Raw genomic sequence first — 26245 nt, forward strand, 5'->3', positions numbered from 1 at the left:
AATAAATAAAAATTGGGCCAGGGGCAACTGAAGAAAGGCTCAACTGGTGGAGCATTAGGTTCGAATGCCTCAGGATCCCAGTTCAGTCCCCAGCATGCACTGCAAGCACCAGAGTTCACTGGTTTATCTCCTCGGACACATATGAAACTCTCTTATGTAAACAGTCAAATAAATCAGGGCCAGGAGGTGGAGCGCTTGGTTAAGCACACACACTACAGTGTGCAAGGACCCCAGGGTTCAAGTTCCTGGTCACTATCTGCAGGGGGAAAGCTTCACAAGTGGTAGAGGTGTAGTGTGTGTGTGTCTCTCTGTCTCTCCCTCCCCTTTCAATTCTGTCTCTATCCAATAATAAATTTATTTTATTTTATTTATTTATTAATGAGAAAGATAGGAGACAGAAAGAACCAGACATCACTCTGGCACATGTGCTGCCGGGGATCGAACTCAGGACCTCATGCTCGAGAGTCCAAAGCCTTATCACTGTGTCACCTCCCGGACCACAATCCAATGATAAATTTAAAAAAAATGTGAATGAGGCTGTGAGTTTCATTCCTGGTACTGCATTAAATTGGGGGGAGGGGACATGGAGGAGGGAGAGAAGAAAAATGTATTATGTGCCTTTTCATTACCCTAGGGGAAAAAAATGATTATTTAAGTCAATGGCACTAGCTTTCCTATTATTCAACTTAGCACTGGCATCCAGTAAGAATCTACAGGAAAGCTCAGAAGGTATTTGTGAATCTGTAAAAAATGAATTCTAGCTTACACCTAATATATAGTCAACCTGGCAGTAAGAAAAAAAAATTACGAATCAGATTACATGCGAACTACACATGATTAACAAAAACTCCTAGATGCTTACCAATACTGTTTGTGCATCTGCCAGGTCAAAGGTTTGCTTTAAAGGTGCTAGGAAACATGCCGGGACAATGTGCTTATAAACAAAATCAGCAAATCCCACTGGTCCATCTTTACCTCCTGTCAAAAGAATACAAATTTTCATCTTATATGAAAAGAAAGTCAATTAACTTATCAGTGGAGAAAATCAATTCCTAGCCCCTGTCTGTAAGGATTATGTCTTCATTTCAATGCTGAGAATGTTATCTTTTAAAAAAATAAGAAAAAAAAAATCACCTTACCCCAAAGTTCAACCAACTTTGACAGGATAATAAAGCATGTTTTCTGGGCAATTGGATCTGGATATTCAACTGCTCCTTGGATCACAGTGACCAGTACTCGTTCTACATTCTCTGCACCTACAGAAAAACTATTAAGTTCAAAAGAAACTAGAAAATAAACACTGAGTGTTCAAAAGGCCCTTCATTTAAAAAGATAATTTGTCTCCTAAATCTAAGCATAAACCATCGAAAGTTCAGTTTTCCTTCTCATGAGTTCCAATGCGCTAAGTTCTCTAAGTTGAGCTATACACAGTCCCACTATTTTAAATTTCAAGATGGCAAAATGACCATCTATGTGACAGTGAGTACTACTTGACAATAATAAATTGTCATATTAGGGACCAACAAGAACCACTTTGAAAGATTAGTATTTACTTCATGTATTAATGTACATGTAGAACTACTTAAAGAGGCAGTATTGATAGAACATAGACCCACCTTGATTTGCTATAACTTCGCTCATTCCACTGCCTGTCACTGTTTGCAGAAAAGCAAAGTAACTCCTACGTAACATCTGCTTCTCTAAAGCAGCAGATTGGTCATTCTCTTCTGCTGGCCGGAGTAATACTTCAAAAATTGCATGAAGTAGTGGCATGAACATTTGCTGTAAAAATGGGGATACCTGAATCTAAAGAAAGACATATGTATTAGTACTTCAGAAATGAGTAAGAACTAGGGAGATATAGCAGTTTATACAACAGGCTTTCTTGCCAGAGTCTGGGAAGTCCCAGGCACCACCAAAAAAGGGAGCTGAGCTGTGCTTTAGTAAAAACAGAAGGAAAAGGGGGCTGGGTAGCACATCTGCTTCAGTGCATCGTTACCATTCACAAGGACCTGGGTTCAATCCTCCAGTCCCCACCTGCAAGGGGAGAAGCTATTCACAAGTGGCAAAGCACTGTTAATAGGTATCTATCTTTCTCTGTTAACAACTGTACTATCTAACCCCCCTTCTTTTCATTTAAGGTAGAGAAGGCAGGAGACCACAACTCCTGATCAAGCACCCAAATTACAGTGCTTTATAGCTGACTTCTTTAGACACTTCTTACTCAATGCTTTTTTTTTTTTTTTTTTGCCTCCAGGGTTATTGCTGGGGCTCGGTGCCTGCACCATGAATCCACTGCTCCTAGAGGCTATTTTTTCCCCTTTTGTTGCCCTTGTTGTGGTTATTATTATTATTATTGTTAGATAGGATAGAGAGAAATGGAGAGAGGTAGGGAAGACAGAGAAGGGGAGAGAAAGATAAGAGACCTGCAGACTTGCTTCACTGCTTGTGAAGTAACCCCCTGCAAGTGGGGAGCTGGGGGCTCGAACCAGGATCTTATACGTCCTTGCGCTTTGTGCCATGTGCACTTAACCCACTGCACTACGGCCTGACTCCCTTTTTATAAAAAAATATTTTATTTATTTATTAATGAGAAAGACAGGAGGAGAGAGAAAAAAAAGAGAGAGAGAAAGAACCAGACATCACTCTGTTACATGTGCCGTCGGGGACCGAACTCAGAACCTCATGTTTGAGAGTCCAGTACCCTATCCACTGCGCCACCTCCCGGACCACACTCAATGCTGTTTTATCTGCTTTTCAAAAACAGTAGATTTTCTACACAGTGTGAATCAGGTTTATTTCTACTAGAACATTCAGTAAGTGTGTTCTGTTTCATGACAGACTTTGGAAATGATGAAATACATTTGACCCACGGCTGGGTGGTGGTACACCTAGTTGAATGCACATTACCATGTGCAAATACCCAGGTTCAAACCTGTGCTGCAAAGGGGAATGCTTCATAAGTCACCACTACAGATAATCTTTTTTTCCCTCTCTCTCTCTCTCTCCCTAGACCCCCCCAATATTTCTTTGTAAGAAAAAAATCCACAAAATAAAGTAAAAATATACATACATATTTTTTTACTCACACCTCAGGTAATCTATATTTTTACAAAACCAAGGGATGCCAAACTACTGAGTTGTCAGAAAATACATCTCTTTCTATGCAAAAATGTGCCCTAGCTTTTCAGACAACCCAATATATCTAATCATTGGGCATATCCAATATTTTAAGGGATTTCTAGTTCTGAAGGCTTGTAGTACCTTAAATTTGGCCGTAATTTGGTTGATAAGAGGAATGAACTCTTGGAGGTCTTTTGCTTCACAATCTTTGAGCATATGTTCTGAGGCAGATGGGATAAATGGAAGAACTTCTTCCTCTAGGCAAATAATCATTCGATGAAGGAAAGTTCGAACTCCACTTCTGAGAATATCCTTTTGTAAGGGACAACTGAGAGCTGGCAAGAATGTCTGTAAACAGTCCAGATAAACTTCGGAACAGCCACACTGTTTCACAGTCTGCTTGTTGCTGAAAGCTTTGCTGGTTCGACTACGTAAAGCAAAATCAGTTAACCAGCTTTAAGTAATAAGCTTTTCAAGTTTTATTAATATTATAAAACATAAATAACAACACAAATGAATTATAAAACTAAGAAACAAAGTATTCATTTTCCATAAAACAATCACATTCATCTTTAGCCAACATGATTATGTATCATTGTCTCCAATCACTATTCCAATAAAGGGCTCAAATTAAATGAGAATTAATGAGTCCATCTAAATGTTTTATAAAGATCCTAATGATAATAAGCATGTGGCAGAAGGGAGGTCTACTTTCCATGATTAGAGTGTACTAGATATTTTGAAAGTCACCTATTTTTGGTATATTACACCAAAGTAAAATACTGTGGGGTGGGTGGGGGGAAGAGTTCAGGTCCTGGAAAGGATGGCAGAGGACCTAGTGAGGGTTGTGTTATGTTATGCATGTACAAACTACTGTATTTACTGTTGACTGTAAAACATTAATCCCCCAATAAATGAAAATTAAAAAAAAGAAACACCAATTTTAATTTAGAAAGTGGTTTTTAGAATTGTTTTTATACAAGGGGCCAGGAAGTAGCACATCTGGTAAGTGCACACATCACCATGCGCAAGGACCCAGGTTTGAGCCCCTGCTCCTCACCATACAGGGTATGCTGCAAAGCAGGTCTGTAGATGCCTATCTTTCTCTATCTCTCTCTCCCCTCTGAATTTCTCTCTGTCCTATCAAAAAAAAAAAAAGGCAAAGGAGCCCTAGCTCCTGATTACCAGGAGCCCTAGCCATAACCCTAGTGGCAATTAAATAAAGAAAAAGAACTGTTATTTATATTAATCATTAGCTATTTATACTATCATTAGCTTTTGCATTAAGTATCCTATAGAGCAATGTCTCTAGAGAGCTTCTCATTAACCATCAGTGCAAATTTCATACTATTATTGCTAGCTAATTTAAAGTAAGGGTAAAGAGAGAATGGCTTGAGTGGCCTCTGGGACACAATGCAAAGGATTAAAAGAAGCTTCTTTAAGGCAGCAAGACTGATACAATTCAGGCATCAACTGCAGCTGCTACCATGATGCCAACCTCACTTTTCCGGGCAGATGACCTCACCAATGTGTCCTGGCATCCCACTTCACCACACCCTTGCCCCAATAGGAAAATAGAAACAAAACAGGCAGGGAGTATGGACCAACCTGCCAATGCCCAGGTCCAGCGAACAAGCAATTACAGAAGCCAGACCTCCCAGCTTCTGCACCCCATTAATGATCCTGGGTCCATACTCCCAGAGGGATAAATAGGAAGGCTTCCAATGGAGGGGATGGGAAACAGAACTCTGGTAGTGGGAATTATATAGAATTGTATCCCTCTTATCTTAAAATCTTGTTAATCATTATTAAATTAATTTAAAAAATAAATAAAGTTGATCCAAGATACTAGTGAGAGGAAATAAGGACTTAGATCAAAGTCAAGTAAAAAAAATACAGAATGTTATTTTATCCAGTCCCTTCAACTAAAATTTCTAATTTACTAGATTAATCAAAGTTTACTTAATTCTCTGAACAAGCCAATTCTTCAAATAAAAATGTTTGCCCAAACTAAAAGATGCAAGTAAATGCCTTTTTTGGTGTATAAAGATACCCATTTTACAATTTTTTATTTTTCTTTTTGCCTCCAAGGTTATTGCTGGTGCTCAGTGCCTGCACTATGAATAGTCCACTGCTCCTGGAGGCCACTTTTCCCATTTTGTCTTAGTTATTATTATTATTGTCAATACTATTATTGTTGTTGGACAGGACAGAGAGAAATCGAGAGAGGAGGGGAAACAGAGAGAGGGAGAGAAAGATAGACACCAGTAGACCTGCTTCATCACCCATGAAGCGACCTGCCTTGCAGGTGGGGAGCCCAGGCTCGAACTGGGATCCTTATGCCGGTCCTTGTGCTGTGCAAACGCTTAACCCGCTGCACTACCACCCGACCTCCCCCCACTTTACAATTTTAAGTGCATTCACACTCACCTGGCAAATCCAACAGCATGGTTGAGACAATCTGCTAGAGATGCCTGCCTTTCTTCATCTTGTGCCAACATCAACTTTTCTAATAGAATTTTAAACTTCTCCATTAGAGGGGTCAACAAGTTTCTCATTAATGCTTGCTTCCGTTCCGCAGGGTATTCACTATTAACAATCAATACCCCAGCTGTCTCATAAATAAATAGTTGGTCATCACTGCTCAACAAAGACTGGTAACCATTTTCCTAGAATAAAATAGTCTTATTGAAGTTTTTTATTTCATTTAAGGCAGAATATGAATATAAGGGATGGGAGATAAAAAAAAAATATCACCATCAACTCACTAATACAAAGTATCAATAGATCAGGTATTTACAGAGACAACAACAACAACAAAAAATTCCCAGAGTTAGTAATGGAAATAAAACTGCAACAGAGGCCAAAGGAATACACAGTGGCCTAAAAATTTTCAATATTTTGATTTTCCTTCTCCAGCCTACATTCTCATTAATTGACAGATACATCTTTACTTAGACACACACACACCCCAATCCAGTTAAAGCCCTTAGGAAGTTCTTGGAAATGGCCATAATAATTAGCTTCCTAACTTTTCACTTGTGAAAATTTATTAAATGTTTTCAGGATGAAGTATACAAAAAATATTTTGAGTGTTAGTATACACGTCATACAAGTTAAAAGTATTTAACACTTGAATAACAACAAAAATCACTTAGTTTGGTGTATTGCACCAAAGTAAGGGACTCGGGGGAGAGTAGGGGGACGACTTTCTGGTTCTGGTGCATGATGGTAGAGGAGGACCTGGCCTGGGGGTGATTGTGTTTTGCATGAAACTGAAAAATTATGCACATGTACCAGTAATTATATTTACTGTAAACCATTAATCCCAGTAAAAAAATTAATCATGTAGTTAACATACACAACACATTAAAGCTGCAATGTAGGCTGCTTGAAAATAAAACCTTAAGTAGAAGGGGAGAAAAGATCTCATTCAAGCATGAGCAAGCATTCCATTTATTTTCATTAGTGAGTTTTTTTTACAATTATGCAGTCACAGAGGTTAAGGGAATGAAACAAATATAAGAGGTTCCCCTAGGGTCAACAGTTAAGCTTCTGTAAGAAATAATGGAAGAGAGGCCAGGCGGTGGTACACCTGGTTAACCACACACTACAGTGTGCAAGGACCCAGGTTTAAGCTCCTGGTCTCCACCTGCAGGAAGAAAGCTTCACTCGGTGAAGCAGATGTCTCTCATCCTCTCTATTTCTTCCTCCCCTCTCAATTTCTCACTGTCTCTATATAAAAAAAAAGAAAAAAGAAAAAATACAGAATCAGTCAGAAGCTCCACAGGATGTGTGTCCTGCCATGTCTGTGGACTGTACTTTAGCCCCAGTGCCACACATGAGTGTCTAAGTGCCAAAGCAAGACCTGGTGCTATGGTAGCTCTCCCTCTCTTACAATCTACTTGAGCTAAAGAGAATGAAAAGTTGGTCAAAAGCATTGAAGTCACCTATGTGAGGTGCTGAGATGGGGTTGGGAAGGAAGGGAGTCCCACTGATGGTAGACCAGTGCTATGACATCTCTACTCTCTGTGTCTCCCTTTCTGAGGAATAAAGAATAGAAAACTGGGAATGGAGGCCACTTAGCAGTATCACAGATAAGTGAGGTCCTGGTTTCACTCCTGTTCCACATTAACAAAAAAAGAAGTGTGTGTGTTTATGTGCACAGGTGGGGAGGGGGAACCTAGGGAGACAGCATAATGATTATGCAAAATAGTTTTGTCTTGGGCTCTGAGGTCCCAGGTTCAATCTCTACCACCACAAGCTTCCGAGATCAGATGAGATGGGGCATGTTCAGGGTGGTATGGCCATAGACACCACCACAAGCTAAAGCTGAGCAGTGCTCTAGTAAGAAAAAGGAGGAAGAAAGAGAGAAAGGAAGAAAACATGCTCTAAAGAGATAAATTATGTAGTATTTTACTGTAAAATAATTCTTTATCTCTTACAATATACCTCTATTTAGAAATAACTAAAATGAGGGCTGGGTAATGGCACACCTGGTTGAGAACACACATTACCATGCACAAGGACCCAGGTTCAAACCCCTAGTCACCTGTAAGGGGAAAGCTTCATAAGCAGTGAAACAGTGATATGGGTGTCTCTCCCTGTCTACCCCTCCTCAATTTCTCTGTCAGCATCCAAAACAAATTAATTAATTAAAAGGTAACATTTACTCAGTACCACTAAAAATAATAGTTCTAGGAACTAATACAAAAATTAAGTTTTAATTTAACAATTAATAGCTATAAACGTCACTAAACAGTCAAGATTTAGTAAAAAGTTATCAAGTTTTTAAAGCTTATAAGTTAGCTATTATTAAATGCTGGGGAAAAAAAGATTACAAGTATACCACAATTGCCTATTTATATATAAACCATGGGAAACTGTTAATATCTATAATATAATAGGGCTAAATGTGATTTTCTGAATGTCTTGAATGCCCAATGAGGTCACTGTGAACTGCCAAGGAAAATTCAGCCTTACGGTTTACTGGTAACCTCTCATACAGTGAAATCTCATAACATCAATGCCCTTAATACTTGTATTATTTTGAAAGAAGAAAAGTTATTATTTTTACCAGTGACAGCTCTAGTAATGTCAAATGAAAAAGATGAGTCAATGTCAGTATTTTATTTAAACAAAACAGGTCTAAGTCAAATGTACTTATAAAGTATTTCAAATCTTTCAAATGAATTGGACACCAAAATACGTAAGCCAACTAGTACTTTTTTTTTTTTTACCCAAAGCCTGAAGTTATATATATATAAAAAAAATCAATCTAAGTAGTAGTCACTTTAGAGAGGCTGTGGTGATTATATCAAAACAACTTAGAAATTTAAACTTTTCCTTCTCCATAAAATATTTTACTAGAATATATCTCTAAGAGTATAGGACATATCTCACACAGCCAAATTTATCAGTCAACATTTGATTCCTTTCTATTGGGTTGTCAGAAAAGTCATGTGTTTTTCTGTGCAAAAATGTGTCAAGACTTTTTGACAATCCAATTTGTTTTGCTTATTCTACCTTAATAATTATATAAATAGAACTGACCTTTACATATCCAACCTTCCTTCCTATTAAAACAAATGTCTCTAAGGCATTAACACTAATGGCTTTGGAAACATGATTTAAGTATACATACATACATACATGTTTGTGTACACACACACTTTTTTTTAATAGCAAAGCACTGCTGAGCTCCAGCTTATTGGGATGCTGGGGACTGAACCTAGGAGCTTGGAGCCTCAGGCATAAAAGTCTTTTGCATAACCATTTTGCTGTCTTTCCCACCCACTTTTATTTTATTATTATTGTTTTTAATGAGAATGAGACAGAAAACAGGGTGATGGGGATAGAAAGAGAAAACAGAGAACCACTTAGTTGTCAGTGCTGGGATTAAACCTCAAGCATGCAAGTCCTTTGTGCTAGTGTTGATTTATTTTTCCAGCCTTGCGAATTGTATTTTCAGTAGTGCACATGATAATAGTATATACAGTGTTGAATTTCAATATGGTGCATCACAAAATTACCTAATTTTCTGAACCAGTATTACCTCAATAAAAATGAATTTTAAAAAAAACTAATGGCTTGTGCAGCTTCAGAGATATTTGGGGAAAATCTAAACTTGTAAGGATTAATACTTACAGGTGGAGAGAGCTCTAATAAGTCTTGTATTCTATTCAGAATATCTTCAATGAATGGATTCATTTGCTTACTAAGTAAAACAAAAGGGAAAATTCAGTTCTATACTAGTCAAATGTGATTATTAAGCACATCTATAATTAAAACAGATTATAAACTCATAAGCCTAGGAACAAATAGCGGTCATACCAAAAATGTTACAGCAAAGAACAGTACAAAGTCATATAAATAAGTCTAGGATATGTATTTCCAGATATCTCTATTACTGATAATTTCAAAGAAGGTATAATGAACCACAGCAACAGCATTGTTGGCTAAATAAAAAAAACAGATGTTGGGGCTGGATGGTGGTGTACCGGTTGAGTGCACGTTTCAATGTGCAAGAACCTAGGTTCAAGCTCCCAGTCCCCACTGCAGGAAGTTTGACAAGTGTGAAGCAGTGCTGCAAGTCTCTCTCTCTCTCTGTCTCCCTTCCTCTTGATTTCTCTCTGCTTCTATTCAATAAATCAAAATATTTAATTAATAATAAAAATGTTAGCTTTAAGAAAATGTCATTGGTAATAGGTGTTACACAGCATAGTTAAGTATAAACAAAAGACTTTTAGTGAGCAAAATTACTGGCTAGTGAGCAGAAAAATCAGTCACATCATACAAAAAAAATACCTCAAACCAGAAAGAGTCAAATCTTACACAAAATCCTGGAAATTAATTTACATATGGGCTGAAGACACAGCATAATGGTTATACAAAAGGACTTTCATGCCTGAGGCAACAGAGTTGTCAGGTTCAATATTGGGCACCAAGATAAGCCAAAGTTGAGCAGTGCTCTGATAAAATAAATTAATAAAAAAGAAAATAATGTAAATATCTTATTTAATAATTGAAAAAATTTAAAAAAATGAACAAAATAGCTAACATTTTGTACTTACTTGAGAGATTTGACAAATCTAGAAAACAGGTAAGCAGTTCTACTTCGTACTTTTGCACTAGAATGCCGAAGACCCCTGTGGTCTAAGAAAGCCATCTAAAGAAGCAGAGATATTATTTACTAGCTTGTTTCGTCAAGCATTTAGTGCTATTGCCACAGAACTTTTTTGTTTTCATAAAACTATACTTTTTAGCTCCTAGAAGGCAGAAAGCAGTAAGAGGTACAGTCACAGGAATATATATTTCAAGTAGTCATATATTACACATAAATGGTCCTTGAGGAATTACAAAAATAATAATAAAAGAGAGCAACCAGAACACAGCTCCATGATATGAACCCAGAGGCTCACATGGGCAAGGAATATACTCTAGCCATCAAGCAATACCCCGAATTATGTGATCTTTTAATATGAGACATATACTATACATTTTAAAGAGAACTATTATAAGATGGAATACTATGTTCATGAGCTCAAACACAAACATCAAAACAAAAATAAAAGTAAAGTCCATACTTACTAGCACACATGGAATGTGTTGAGGTTCTACTGTGAAAAACTTTTCATATCGAACAACAGTTTCAAAGAATTCCAATGTCACAGATGTATGCTGATAGGAACTAACTCCTGATGTTACCAACTGGAATAGAAAAGTCAAGAAATCTATCCTTACTTAATGCAGTATCAGCATGCCTTGAGCATTAATAAATCTAACAAAAATTCACCCATTAGTTTATGGTGAAAAATTTAAAACTATATCAAAATATCTCCAGTATACTTACGGTTCGCATCATATCCTGCAAAGCACTAGCTTTTGAAACATCACCTGAGAAGTGAGCACCATGAGATACTGGGAGAGCTTCTGCCAACATATACAGCAATCTTATTGCTACTTCAACTTCCATAAACCGAGTAGTCTGCCAATTCCTGCCAAGTGTATCAGTAAGATCATTTGTTACATAGTGATGTGCAGATAAAAAAAAAAAAGCTGCTGTGATTAAAAAGCCAGAGGAAATAAAGACAACTATAAGATACCACTTCACTCCTGTGAGAATGCCATACAGAAAGGTAGCAGCAATAAATGCTGGAGAGGTTGTGGGGACAAAGGAACCCTCCTGCACTGCTGGTGGGAATATAAATTGGTCCAACCCCTGTTGAGAGCAGTCTGGAGAATTCTCAGAAGGATAGAAGTTGACCTAGTCTATGACTATGCAATTCTTCTCTTAGGGATATATCCCAAGGAACCAAACACACCCACCCAAAAAGACATATATATCTATGTTCATAGCAGCACAATTTGTAATAGCCAAAACCTGGAAGCAACTCAACAAAAGACGAGTGGTTGACCAAGTTGTGGTCTATACACACAATGGAATACTACTCAACTATTAAAAATGGTGATTTCACTGTTAAGTGAGATAAGTCAGAAACAGAAAGATGAATATGGGATGATCTCACTCTCAGGCAGAAGTTGAAAAACAAGATCAGAAGGGAAAACACTAAGCAGAACTTGGACTGGCATTGGTATATTGCACCAAAGTAAAAGACTCTGGGGTTGAGTGGGGGTTTCAGGTCCTGGAACCTAGTGGGGGTTGTATTGTTATGTGGAAAACTGGGAACTGTAATGCATGTATAAACTATTGTGTTTTACTGTTGATGGTAAATCATTAATCCCAATAATTAAAGAAAGAAAAAAAAAAAAGAATGGTAACAAATGTTGGAGAGGGTGTGGGGAAAGGGGGATACTTCTGCACTGCCGATGGGAATGTACATTGGTCCAACTTTTGGGGAAAACAGTCTAGAGATTTCTAAGAAGACCTACCTATGATCCAGCAAGTTCCCTCCTGGAGATTTACCCAAAGAAAATAAAAGCACCTATCAGAAGTGATGTATGGGGGTCAGGTGGTAGCGCAGTGGGTTAAGTGCACGTGGCACAAAGCACAAGGACCGGCGCTTAAGGAAGCCCCCAGCTCCCCACCTGCTGGGGAGTTGCTTCACAGGTGGTGAAGCAGGTCTGCAGGTGTCTTTCTCTTCCCCTCCTCTCTCCATTTCTCTGTCCTATCCAACAACTAATGACATCATCAACAACAATAATAACCACAACAAGGCTACAACAACAGTGGCAACAAAAGGTGGAAAAATGGCCTCCAGGAGCAGTGGATTCATGGTGCAGGCACTAAGCCCAGCAATAACCCTGGAGGCAAAAAAAAAAAAAAAAAAAAAAGTGATATATGTATACCTATGTTCATAGTAGCAAAATTTGTAATACCCCAAACGTGGAAGCAGACCAGATGTCCAACAACTGAAGGGAGGCGAAAAAAAACAACAAACTGTGGTATATATACACACTGGAATATTATTCAGTGGTAAAAAGAAATAAAAAACAATGAGGTCGTAATCTCTGAGTCATCTTGTATGTTAAGTGAGATAAACCAAAAAGAGAAGGTCAAATACCAACTGATTTTACAAATGGAACTTGATAAATAGTGACAGGGATGGAAAACATGAAATGAAATGTGGATTGGACATAGTGAATTGGATCAAAGCAAAGGACTTAGGGGAAAGAGAAGGAAGGAATGGAAAAGAACTGTGGGGTCCTCTTGCATAATGAAATTATATTCCTATCAATGACAGCACTATAAAACAACCCCCTCAAAAAAGCCAGAGCAAATGTTAATTTTACTAGCTAAAAAAATTGTATCATAAAAGCAGAAATAACCAGTGGGATCCATTTTATGATTTTCCAAAGAGCAACATCTCTCTACCCAAGGAATAAAATAAATGTAAAGTGACAATGCACTATTTTAAAGATTTATATGTAAAATCTAAGTAATACAGATTAATCACTGTAGACTCATCACACAGAAGAACTGGATTCTTTAATACAATCAACAGTAAACTTACTGCAGTGTAGAACTAAACACTCTGCGAACAGAAGCCAACAGCAGCTCTGGTGAAACCTGAGCAAGTCTGTCCAACAATAACTTCAGTTGTTTTCTATATTCTACAAACATAGCTTCATCTTCACCCTAAAATATATTTTAATTCTCATTTAAAAATTGTTAAAAGTGCTTAATCACAATTAGTTCAGTCTTTAGCACTTACAAATTTAATACAGTTCTCAATATTTTTTTTTATAAAAAAACATACAAAGTAAACTTTTTCCTCTTACTCACAAATAAGAATTTTTGAACACAGACTTAGATCTCAAAAAGTACAATCAGAAACAGTACAAGGAAGACGCTAAGAATAAAGATGGGCTCAGGCCAGCGATAAAGTTGGAAGCAAAAAAAAAAAAAAAAAAGGCTCAGTAATTAAGAAATTTTGCCTCTTATTTACACTCCTTGATCTTCCTAGTAACCATTTGAAATACTATTTAAGCTCCCTTCCTCTCGAATTCATAAATAATATTTTTTAAAAAGGACTCTAGTCAGAACCACTCCAAAGAGTTAAGTTCCTTATTCCCATTCTTTGATAATTAGCTGAACTCCATTTATCAATTACTCATAATAAATAAAATGAGACATTGCACTGAGCAGTACACATACCCATACCCTGCAGCTTTTGAGCACGGGCACCATGAGTGTATATCACAGCATTGGGTAAAGCTCTAGTGCTATGCTGTCTCTATATCTGTCTGTCTAGCCGAAAGAAAAAGTCAGCCTGAGGAGGGTTAAAACTGCAAATGCATGAGGGTGGAGGAGGAGAAGCAGAGAGAAGAATAAGATTTTATTAACAATAAGGTTATCAGTTTTAGAATAGATGTTGCTATAAAGAGCTTTTAAAAAGGACAAAACATTTTCATTAATTTTTTTTTGAACTGCCTGAGGAAAAAAAAAAAAAAGACAAAATACTGTGGTCTGGAAGGTGGCATAGTAGATTACATTCTCAAGCACGAGATTCTGAGTTCAAGCCCCGGCAGCACATGTACCAGAGTGATGTATGGTTCTCTCTTTTTTTTTTTTCTCTCTCTCCCTCCCCCTATCATTCTCATCAGTAAATAAATAAAATCTTAAAAAAAAAAAAAAAAGACAAAAGACCAAAAATGAAGGATCTTAAAGCTTCCATTAATTTTGCCTAAGGACAAGTTCAATGTAAGTAAGATTCATCTTTTAAATGGTTCTTATTTTAAAGGGTTCTACAAATATCAAAACTTGGAATATTCATTTGATGTAGGTTAAACAATAAGCCAATAGTGCCTCAGTAAAGAAATAAAGAAGTTGATTTACCTCATTTTCAAAGTTATATTCTTCATCATAAGTCAATTTTTTCATAACTGCCAACATGATTGCCTGAAGAATAAAACATGGGTTGTCAACTGGCCTTTAATTTTATTATTTAAAATTTGTATTTCAAGGTAAACTGCAAACACAGATTGTCATTGATTCAAAAGACACAGAAAAAAGTCAATTACCTCTATATTAGCTTTTTGCTGATCCGAGAGCACTGTAAGCTGTTTAAAAAATAAGCAATAATTGATTAGGTTTCCTATACATATACTTGCTTATACAAATGTTTTTCTTTTTTTTTTTTTAATATTTTATTTTATTTATTCCCTTTTGTTGCCCTTGTTGTTTTATTGTTGTAGTTATTATTGTTGTTGTTGTCGTTGTTGGATAGGACAGAGAGAAATGGAGAGAGGAGGGGAAGACAGAGAGGAGGAGAGAAAGACAGACTCCTGCAGACCTGCTTCACCGCCTGTGAAGCGACTCCCCTGCAGGTGGGGAGCCAGGGTTCAAACCGGGATCCTTATGCCGGTCCTTGTGCTTTGCGCCACCTGCGCTTAACCCGCTGCACTACAGCCCGACTCCCTACAAATGTTTTTCTAATAACTTAAGGTCAGTTAAAATATACACACAACTTTTGTTGAAGGGCAGTTTGGCTTTTTTTTTTTTTTTTTTGCCTCCAGGGTTGTTGGGTCTTGGTGCCTGCTCCTGGAGGCTATTTTTCCCCCTTTGTTGTCCTTGTTTATTGTTGTTGTTACTATTATTGTTGCTGAATAGGACAGAGAAATTGAGAGATGAGAGGAAGACAGAGAGAGGGAGAGAAAGACAGACCCCTGCAGACCTGTTTCATTGTTTGTGAAGTGACCCCCCCACACACACAGGTGCAGAGCTGGGAGGCTCAAAGTGGGATCCTTACTCTGGTCCTTGTGCTTTGCACCATATGTGCTTAACCCGCTGTGCTACCACATGGCCCTTTTATTTTATTTGATAGGACAGAAAAAAAAATTGAGGGAAGGGGATGAGAGACAGAAAGGCAGACACCTATAGACCTACTTGGCCACTTGTGAAGTGTATCCATGCCGATGGGGAGCAGGGGCTTGATGCCAGGTCTGTGCACACAGTAACTGTGCTCAACTGGGTGTGTCACTGCCAGCCCCTCTAGGACCTCTTTGTATTTACAGTGTGCCTAACCTAAGAACTACAATTTCACTTTTAGTAAATAATTGGACATACAGATGAATCTTTTGTTGCTGTTTGTTTTTAAGATTAATGAGAGGGAGAGAAGCACAGCATCTCTTATATTCAACTCAGGATCTCGTTTGAGCATCCAATGCTTTATCCATTGTACCACCGCCCAGGCCACCAGATCAATTTGATTTTTAGACATATTTATAGGCCCAGACAGCTCAAACTGCTAGGGCAAAGGATATATAATTAGGTCTGAGACTGCAGAGGCCCCAGTCTCTAATACCACAATAGACCTGAGTGGTATTCTTGTGTGTGTGCATCTCCATCTCTCTCTTAAATAAATCTGAAAAAGACTATTGCTACAACATGGAGATTAATACCTCCCACATTTTAAATTTTTATTGAAAACAACTCTGTAGGGGTAGTTTTTACTATAAAACATTACACAATGTATATGTAATAAAAATAAATCATACTGGGCAGGGGTAGATACTATAACGGCTATGTAAAGAGATTTTCATGTCGAGGGCTCCAAAGTCCCAGGTTCAGTCCCCCCACACCACTATAAACCAGAACTGGGCAGTGCGCTGGTAAAAAAATAATAATAAAATAATAAAACGTTTAATTCTGAAGCTTGTTAACTTAAAAGTGATGTCACCATCCTCATGAATTAGTAGCTGCAACATAAGTGCTACTTTTGTTTCAATAGCTTGTAGTGCGTCTTGAGCATTCTTGATATCCCCATTTTTAATTAATTTTGTCCAGCTAACTATTAACGACTGTCCCATACCATTTACCAGTTTAGAACATTTTAGAACTAAGTTACTTCTGCTTTTTTGCTAATTAATTTAAATAAAGAGACATACATTAATAGTCCATGTAAATATAATTATATTATGATGGAAATAAAATTACTAGATCTAATTTTAGACAAAAAATATTACCATAAGATATTATATTTCCTTATGACATGAAGTTTGGTCTGTGCTGCCTGAAAGTTTGGTAAATATACAATTGCAGGTACCATTCCAAGACTTATAGGTAACTATTTTAATATCCTGTACTTTCTGATTCTATTATACCACATAAAAAGATTAAAGGACTTACCTGTTTCAAAATATGAAGATAATCATAACAAAATCCAATAATATTGGAAGAGATGTCATCATCCTCATGAATTAGTAGCTGCAACATAAGTGCTACTTTTGTTTCAATCGCTTGTAATGCCTCTTGAGCATTCTTGATATCCCCATTTTTAATTAATTTTGTCCAGCTAACTATTAACGACTGTCCCATTCCATTTACCAGTTTAGAAAATCTTGCCAGAAAGTCAACATCTTCTTCCTATAAGCAACCAAGACAGACCTCAGTTTAAACTACCTATGAGTAAACCCACAAAAATCGTCTGCTTGAAACAGTATGCTACTTTGCCATGTATATAACACAGGTTAGGCTCAAGCCCAGCCCCCAACACGTTGAAGGAAGCTTCAGTGCTGTAGTCTCCTTCATTTTCTCTCTAACTCTTAACTGAAAAACAAATTAAAAGGGACTCTCAAATTTAGTGTAGATTTATCACAGGATTTAAGTTTAAATTAACATTCCTTAATTACAGTTCCACCATTTATCTGGGAAAGTTTTAGAATTTGAATTCTGTTGTTACTTACAAGTTGTCTCTCTTAATGTGGTGCAAGTGATGGAACCCAGGGCTTCATGCATTTATAACACGGTTGAACAGCTTCCCCAACACAACTTTTTTTTGGGGGGAGGTGGAGGGTGGGAGGTTTTTTTTTTATTATTATTATTAGATGTCAGGATTATTGTTATGTAATGGAGACAATGATAATTTCTAATATTTATTTATTTTCCCTTTTTGTTGCCCTTGTTATTTTATTGTTGTAGTTATTATTGTTGTTATTGGATCATTGTTGGATAGGACAGAGAGAAATGTAGAGAGGAGGGGAAGACAGAGAGGAGGAGAGAAAGATAGACACCTGCTGACCAGCTTCACCACTTGTGAAGCGACTCTCTTGCAGGTGGGGAGCCAGGGGCCCAAACCAGGATCCTCACGCTGATCCTTGCGCTTTACGCCACGTGTGCTTAACCCGCTGTGCTACTGTCCGACTCCCCCAACACAACTTTTTATCCTCTCTTTATAGTGAAAAATAAGATGGACCAGAGGCAAACAGAGAAGAGATACCATAGTACCACTCCACCACCGACAGAGCTCCTCTGGTGCAATCTATCCTGTTTTATGTAGTGCAGGCACTCCAGCCTACACACACCAGGATATGGGTATCTACCAAGTGAGATGCCCTCCCCCATACTTTGTTTATTTTGGATAGAGTCAGAAATTGAGAGAAAACTGGAAAACAGAAGAGGGAGACTGGCAGTGCTGTTTCAGCACTTGTGAAGCCTCCCCCTTGCTGATGGGAACTGGGGGCTTGACCCTAGGTCATTGTGCACTGTAATTTGTGTGCTCAGCCAGAAACAATCTCCACACACACATCCCCTTTAAAGCAATAATTTTTAATAATTATAGTCTTGTAGACATTGCCAGTTTTATAAAACTGTAAAAGATTTTTGGTTTTTCTGTTGAATTCAATAAACATCCTCTAATAATCCAGTCACATACAACAAATGCATATATCTTATGTATATAATGTGCTACTAAGAAACAGAACTACTATTAAAAGTATCCACCTTAGTATGGAAATGTACCCCTCTTATCCTATGGTCTTGTAGATATTTCCATTTTATAAATAAAAATATTTAAGCTTTAAATTTTCCTTCTAAATTACTAATTTATATACTGAAAGCTACCGCCTTGTTAGTATTAGATTCTAACAGCTCAAATGAATATGAAAATACATTTACAGTGGCCCAGGAGGTAGCACCGTGGCTAAAGCACTGGACTCTCAAGCATGAGGTCCTGAGTTTGATCCCCGGCAGCACATGTACCAGAGTCATGTCTGATTCTTCCTATCTCTATCTCCTTCTGTTCCCTCTCACTAATAAATAAATAAATAATACATTTACAATTACTGAGTCTAATTTTGGTCAAAATGTACTGTCATGTTAACAGTATCCTGGACTACTTAAATATGGCCTGTGAATAAGTTGTACTTATATTATGTAAGTTATTACAAATGAATAATTGTAGGTAGCATCCTAGGTCTGCTGTTTTGAGACTTTGCAATTTACTATCCAAGGCAAATGCTACAGTGAACATTTTCATATTCTGTATGCAGTATCTCAAGACTATTATCTCAAGGGGGGAATTACACCACTATATTATTATTACTATCATTTTTATTATTTTAAAAGTATTTTAAAATTGCTAACTATACTTAATAACAATTTTTAAGATTTTACACATAAATTAACTGACCTGGTCAATGTTGAAAAATCCTGCAGATTGTAATACTTGACACAAAGATTCTACTAGTTTCATTTTATCAACAGGATCCATTCCTTTATTTACAATCTCAAATAAACAGTCACATGCTTCTTCCCGTAGAACTTCTACTGACATGTGACCTAGCAGCATATTTATAAACCTGGCAGTGGAAAAATGCTATTGTTAAAACATTTTTTGATTCAAGATTTATATACTCTATCTTGCAAGTTTATATTTCAAATGCATTTGCATACTTACCTATCATTGGCTATAAGGGATAAGTCTATCCAAGAGACATAAGCCCCAACAACTTCAAGGCACTGGCAAGTCACTTCTGAATTAGTATACTGATAATTATGAAGGATTTGGTACCACGATTCCACCAAATTTGGAATGCACTGTTCCCTCATGGTATCTTTTATTAGAGTATTCCTACGAGCCTCCTAAAAAAACCAGAACACCTTATAAGCAAAGCAGATTACATCACAAAATAACGTTTGACATCTGAAGAGTTGCACATAGTAATTTCCTGACCATGAAATTTCTAAATTTGTTAACATTTTCTCTGCCAATTATTACTATTTATCAGCTTGAAAATCATTTCCTGTGATTCAGTTTATTTCCTTTTAGTTCTACTCCTCAATGTTAGACTTAATCCACTATTAAGCACAAACTATAAGTATTATTTAGAAATCTGAAGCACATGATAAAAGTTAGTTCTCAATACTATGAAAATATGACACCTAGACTACCTAAAATGACAATAACTTTGAAAGCATGATACTCTTTAAATAAAAACTATACATGACAGACATAAAATGACCTTAAATTACCATACATATTTTAAGTTACTTCAATGTGTTAAGTGTAAGGAGAAAGTCATATCAATGTGTTAAGAATAAGGAGGCAGTTGTACTAGGTGATGAAGGAATAAGGAAACACCAAGGAGACGACTTATGTGGCTGAGAATACAGAAGAATGTAATGCTGAGCCAGAAACACCTCCTCCTCGTTCAGTGACTATGTAACAGGGGCAAGCACAGAGCATATGTCCTTAAGTTGTCGTAGAGAACATAAATATCTATATTTCACAAGATAAAGAGCTTGCCTTGAACAAAAACTAAGGAACACTCAAATATCAACCTATAGTATGTGTGGAAAGAAGTCCCATGTTTTAGTTTCTTTTTAAAGCAAAATTCTTAACATTGGTTAAAATTCTAATTATTCTTAAACACTGAGCACAGAAGATGAACGAGATGTTACTTACCTCTGATGAATGTACCACATCCCGATCTACCAACTCTGAATCAATAGCCATGAGAATTCGCAGGTATATGTCTACTCCCCTTGGATTTAGGTTCACTACTGAGAGAATATCAAAAAAAAACTTGGGCCATCTAGTAAGATACTCTGTAACAAAAAGCAAGGCGAAGACTTGGGCTGCTTTGTTTCGTAAAAAACTCTTCTCTGGTTGAGGATTCAGCATCTGACAGAAAAATCCACAAAATTAAATTAAAAATATTCAAACACATTATTTTGCTGTTTAGGAAAATCTACCAAACTTCAACATGGCCTACATTAGCAATCCCCTAAGTTTATTTGAAAATTACTATGTATTGGGGCCAGGTGGTGGCGCACCTGCTTAATTGTACGTTACAGTGCACGACCCAGGTTTTAGCCCCTTATTTCCACTTGCAGGATGGTGAATCAGGGCTGCAGGTTTTTCTCTGTCTCTCTCTCTCTGTCTCACCTTCCCTTCTCAACATCTCTCTGTCTCTGTCCAATAATAAATAAAAATTAAAAAAACACATCTTTGAAAAGGTTTTTTTAAAAAGAAAATTACAATGTATTTTAAATGACCCATCAGCAGGAGAACAGATAGCTCAACCTCAGTGAGCCTGCTTTGTTATGCACATGACCCAGGTTCAAGCCCAGCTGTCATGGCACTAGAGAAAGTTTTTGGTGCTATGGTGTTTTTCCCTCTCCCTCTCTTCCTCTCTGTCTGGAAAAAGATGGGTGGGAGTTTCTTCTAGCTCTTGTTATTTAAGGAAAACAAGAAACCAAGCTATATAGTTGCTTTATATATTAAGATTAGCTAGAGTAAATGAAAATAAAGAATTTTTTGTAAATAATGAAATTCTGGGGCAGGGGTAGATAGGATAATGGTACTACAGAAGAGACTTTTGCTGGAGGTGCCAAAGACCCAAGTTCAACCTCCTGCACCACTGTAAGCCAGAGCTGAGCAGTGCTCTTGTAAAAACCAAAACCAAAGCAAAGCAAAGCAAAGCAAAGCAAAGCAAAACAAGAAATTCTACTGAGTCAGAGACTGTGCAGTGGTAGTGCACAGGACTTGGAAAGCAGAGGTCTCAGGTTTGATCTTTGGCACTGGCATTATTACTGGACAGTTGAGAAATTTTCTGGTAAAAAAAAAATATATATATATATATATATATCTTTGATAAATTTTTGAAATATTTAACAGGGCCTACTTTTAAGAGTGAAACAGAGAGCATCAGGGTTGTGTGGCTGAGATACCAGGTCCCTGGTGAGGTGGCCACAGAGACAGATGGGTCCTGGACCTCTGCCTTTGCTCCCTGTCTCTGCCATGGGTCAATCCCCTTCCATCTCCTGCACTGCTCCAACCCCCTCCCGGGAAAAATGATTTGAAAAGCTGTGCTGGGCTGCTGGGTGGTGAAGAACCTGCTGGAGTTCCCAGACTTCTGTGCACAAGGACCAGGGCTGGAGCCCTGTTCGTTCCCCACCTGCATGGGGAGAAGTGCCACCATGTTCCAGATACTACCATGATGCCAACCAGACTTCCCTGGACAGACAACGCCACCAATATGTTCCGGAGCCCAACTTCCCCAAAGCCCCGCTCCACTAGGGTGAGAGAGAGACAGTCTGGGAGTATGGATCGACCTGTCAATGCCAATGTTCAGCAGGGAAGCAATTACAGAAGCCAGACTGTCTGCCTTCTGCATCCCACAATGGCTTTGAATCTACACTCTCAGAGGGATAAAGAATAGGAAAGCTATCAGGGGAGAGGATGGGATATGGAGTTCGGATGATGGGAACTGTGTGGCATTGTACCCCTCTTATCTATGGTTTTGTCCATGTTTCCTTTTTATAAATAAAAAAATAAATAAAATTTTTTTAAAAATAGGGAACTTTCTAATGGAAGAGAAGGGGTACAGAACTCTGGTGGTGGAAATTTTACAGAATTGTACCCTTTTATCCTACAATCGTTATTAAATCAATAAAAATAATCAAAATTAAAAAAATTAAATCAATAAAATAAAAAAAAATACCAAAAAAAAAAAAAAAAGCCAGGGAAGCTTCTAATGGAGGGGATGGGACAAGGAACTATGGTGGTAGGAACTGTGTGGAATTGTACCTGTTATCTTACAATATTGTTAATCATTATAAAAAATTTTAAAAAGGAAAAAAAGTGAAAAATAAAAATTGAATTGGTCCAGTGATTAGATTTTCACCTATCCACGATCTTCTAAGACCAATACTCTACAAGATGTTAAATGTGGGGGCGGGGTGGTAGTGCAGTGGGTTAAGTGCACATGGCACAAAGTGCAAGGACCATTGTAAGGATCCCAGTTCAAGCCCTTGGCTCCCCACCTGCAGGGGGGGTCACTTCGCAATCAGTGAAGCAAGTCTGCAGATGTCTTACCTTTCTCCCCCGCCCCCGTCCTCCCCTCCTCTCTCAATTTCTCTGTCCTATACAGCAATGACAACAATAACAACTACAACAAGCACAAGGGCAACAAAATGGGAAAAATGGCCTCCAGGAGTAGTGGATTTGTAGTGTAGGCAACAAGCCCCAGCAATAACCCTGGAGGCAGAAAAAAAAGTTAAATATATGGTAATTTGAGGTTATCAAACGTAATGACTATTTTACCTGAGCTTGAAGCCATGATATGAGCGTCTCCCTAATCAGCTGTTGTTGAACAGTAGTTAGTTCCGAATATCTATTCAAAACAGAGAAGAAAAATAATAGTGTCTGTGGTTTTACAGATTTGAAAGAAAAAAAAAAATGGCTTAGCACTCAATTGTTTAAAATTCCCCCAAATAGACTGGTAAAATATCTCATCACTGCTCTGAAAGGTGGTAGTGACAGTTAAGATTATTGTTTAAATGACAGTCCATTTCCTGATGTCTGTGATTTATAGAATAAATCAGCAAATAAACTAAGGGTCAACTGACTAGTGTTTCATTGTTTTCCCTAACTAATGCAGGGCTTCTGATACCTATGTCCATGTTGCCATACAACTCTAAGCAAGAAAATAATAGATGCAGTTTTATCTAACCAGTGAACTTAGTACTTCCTAGACATTTTGTTTTGGTAAATCAAAACAAATCTAAATTAGCTATATTGCCCACTGTCACTTTAAAAAGCTGAATTATGCCCCCCACAAAAAGGGAATAATTTAACAAAATTATTATTTAAAATTTCATTCATATACAATTGTAAAATGGTCTCTCCAAAAAATCTGATTCAAAACAGTAAGAAAAGCCGTACTTGTACTTAACTTGATGTTCTAATACTTGAAAGCAGAAAAACTTTATGTGATCATCACTGAAAAAGAAAATTAGACACAATGAATAAGAACTATGGGGAAGATCAAAGGCAAATATTAGTGAGTAACACAGTTGACAAGTTGCTTAAGATTGATCTTTGGCTTGTTTTGTATTTATTGCTTTTACTTACCACATTCACATATATTTTTAATTTCTTTCATTTATTATTATTTTTTACAAACCTAGAATACTGCTAGGACTTGGTGCCTCTACATCAAATCCACCACTCCTGGTGGATCCCCCCACCCCCACCATACCTCCAGCAGAGAATTAAGAGAGAGGGAAAAAAGACAGATACCTGCAGGACTGTTTCTTTCCCCCTGCAGGTGGTGACTGGGTGCCTTGAACCCAGGGCCCGTGCACATGGTAATGTGTGCACTCTACCAAGTGTGCCACAAACAGGTCAAAAGCTGTAAGAATATTATACAGAATAAAAAGTCTGGGGATCGGGCGGTGGTGCAGTGGGTTAAGCGCACAGGCGGGCGTAAGGATCCCGGTTCGAGCCCCCGGCTCCCCACCTGCAGGGGAGTCGCTTCACAGGCGGTGAAGCAGGTCTGCAGGTGTCTATCTTTGTCTCCCCCTCTCTCTCTGTCTTCCCCTCCTCTCTCCATTTCTCTCTGTCCTATCCAACAACAAAAGCAACATCAACAATGGCAATAATAACCGCAATGAGGCTGCAACAACTAGGGCAACAAAAAGGGGGAAAAATGGCCTCCAGGAGCGGTGGATTCATGGTGCAGACACCGAGCCCAGCAATAACCCTGGAGGAGAAAAAAAAAAAAAAAAAAGAAAAAGAAAAAAAAAAGTCTAAGAATATATGGGCTGAATGGTAGCACAACTGGTTGAGTGCACATGTTACAGCACTCCAGGACCCAGGAGTAAAGGCTTCATGAGCGGTGAAGCAGTGTGTGTAATCAATGGACTGTACCACTACCTGGCTCCCTCAAAAAGTTTTTAAGTGAGGTTTAACTAGGTTCAATTTCCTAAGACTTTAGGGTTTTTATTCATATCATGGACATGAATATAAATATTGATTTCTAAACTAGTAACACAAGACTAATACTTTCCATGAAAAAAGTAAATTACATTATGCTTTTATCTATTTCCATTTTTTGAAGTGTTTTGATCATAGAGGGATGTTATATTTACAGTATGCTTTTAATGAAGAGTCAGGCCTGGGAAAAAGAATCATGGTAAAGTCCAAGTCCTGTATGCACAAAGCTCTGGGGTTGATCCCCAGTACAGTGTTGCTGAGGACTTATTCTGATGCAGTCTCCGCCCCCAGGTTTTTCTATGCCCCGCTAAATCCTAGAGTGCCCCCTTTCAACCAATCCTGGCTCCGCCCCCAGGTTTTCCTATGCCTCGCTAAATCCTAGAGTGCCCCCTTTCAACCAATCCTGGCCCTACACGTCACCCCTGGTTGTCGCCCAATAAAAAGCCCCCTCACCCCTCCCCTCGCTCTCTCTGGGCTCTCGGCTCTCCCTCTCTGAGGTCTCGCTCCCTGCTCTCCCCCCGCGGTCGGCCATTGCTGGCTGGCTCCACGTGGTCTGAACCAAACCTCCCCCCCCCATCCTATAATAAAGATCTGTGTACCCCTTTGCTCTGGACGTCCGCTCTCTTCTCCGCGGTGCAGCCCGACACCAGACCACCTCAACAACATCTGGCGCCCATCGTGTTCCGTACCCACACCACGCCCGGCCTGAGGTCTCCGAAACCGCCCAGACACAGGTAAGTGGCATCCGCCCACTTCTGTGGCCCCGCGTTTCCCTCCACTATGGGAAATTTCTCGTTTTATGAGGAGGTGTCCCAGTCATTATTTCTTGACCTGGGACAGATTCCCGCTGTCATAAAAGGTTTAATTTTCGCTACCCCTTGGATTTTTTTAACTGTGGTCGCCACTTTCAAGATATGTAAAACGTGGTATGCCATAAGGATAAGTGACCTTGAGGCTGAGGTACGAGAGTTAAATCACATGTGCTTAAGACTTAGACATCCTAAGCGATCAGCAGCTAAACCCAAGAATTCTGTTCCCACAGACACGCACACGTGTTCGGACGCTCCTCCTCTGACCCCACCCCCTTCCGCCGTTCAGGTTTCAGCTACGCCTGCGTTCCTGAACCCTGCCCCTTCCGTCCCGGTTTCAGCTTCCATTTCAGCTCCGCCTGAGGCGCCTGCGTTCCTGAACCCCGCCCCTTCCATCCCGGTTTCAGCTCCACCTGCGTTCCTGAACCCTGCCCCTTCCGTCCCGGTTTCAGCTTCGCCCACGGCCCCTGCCTCCGCGGTTTCAACTCTGCCTGCAGCTTCTGCGTTCCTGAACCCCGCCCCTGCCCCTGCTGTCCCAGTTTCAGCTCCGCCTGCAGCTTCCATTTTCCTGACCCCGCCCCCGGCCCCTGCTGCCGCGGTTTCAGCTCCGCCTGAGGCTTCCTCGTCCCTGACCCCGCCCCCTGCTGATACATCACCATTAAGAGATCTAGTGGCAGAGATACGAGAGCTAAAGGATATTTTTTCAGCATTTAAGGATTTTAAACCATGTGCAGTCCACCCCGGGAGCTCCGTCCCCGTAGATATGCGTTTAGTCTCCCCTGCAGCCACTACAGCAGTTTCTACTGAACTTTCCACTTCTGTAGCTCCCTCTCCCGCGCCACCGGACCA

The 26245-nt window shown here is 38.7% G+C and overlaps 1 protein-coding gene across 1 annotated transcript in view; it reads right to left on the minus strand.

The window, feature by feature from the left end:
* XPOT (exportin for tRNA) overlaps positions 1 to 26245 on the minus strand; it is a 53604-nt gene that overhangs the window by 11271 nt on the left and 16088 nt on the right. The window contains exons 4-21 of the mRNA XM_007516862.3: positions 23535 to 23591; positions 22914 to 22983; positions 20271 to 20489; positions 19263 to 19447; positions 18996 to 19164; positions 16715 to 16951; positions 14608 to 14646; positions 14423 to 14485; positions 13098 to 13222; positions 10976 to 11120; positions 10714 to 10833; positions 10197 to 10291; positions 9271 to 9340; positions 5554 to 5792; positions 3265 to 3550; positions 1617 to 1806; positions 1140 to 1256; positions 863 to 978 (exon numbers count right to left, since the gene is read on the minus strand). Coding sequence (XP_007516924.1) covers positions 863 to 978; positions 1140 to 1256; positions 1617 to 1806; positions 3265 to 3550; positions 5554 to 5792; positions 9271 to 9340; positions 10197 to 10291; positions 10714 to 10833; positions 10976 to 11120; positions 13098 to 13222; positions 14423 to 14485; positions 14608 to 14646; positions 16715 to 16951; positions 18996 to 19164; positions 19263 to 19447; positions 20271 to 20489; positions 22914 to 22983; positions 23535 to 23591 — 2542 coding nt within the window. The remainder of the gene's footprint in view (positions 1 to 862; positions 979 to 1139; positions 1257 to 1616; positions 1807 to 3264; positions 3551 to 5553; positions 5793 to 9270; positions 9341 to 10196; positions 10292 to 10713; positions 10834 to 10975; positions 11121 to 13097; positions 13223 to 14422; positions 14486 to 14607; positions 14647 to 16714; positions 16952 to 18995; positions 19165 to 19262; positions 19448 to 20270; positions 20490 to 22913; positions 22984 to 23534; positions 23592 to 26245) is intronic.

Source organism: Erinaceus europaeus, chromosome 7, assembly GCF_950295315.1.
Source record: "Erinaceus europaeus chromosome 7, mEriEur2.1, whole genome shotgun sequence".
Lineage (NCBI taxonomy): Eukaryota > Metazoa > Chordata > Mammalia > Eulipotyphla > Erinaceidae > Erinaceus > Erinaceus europaeus.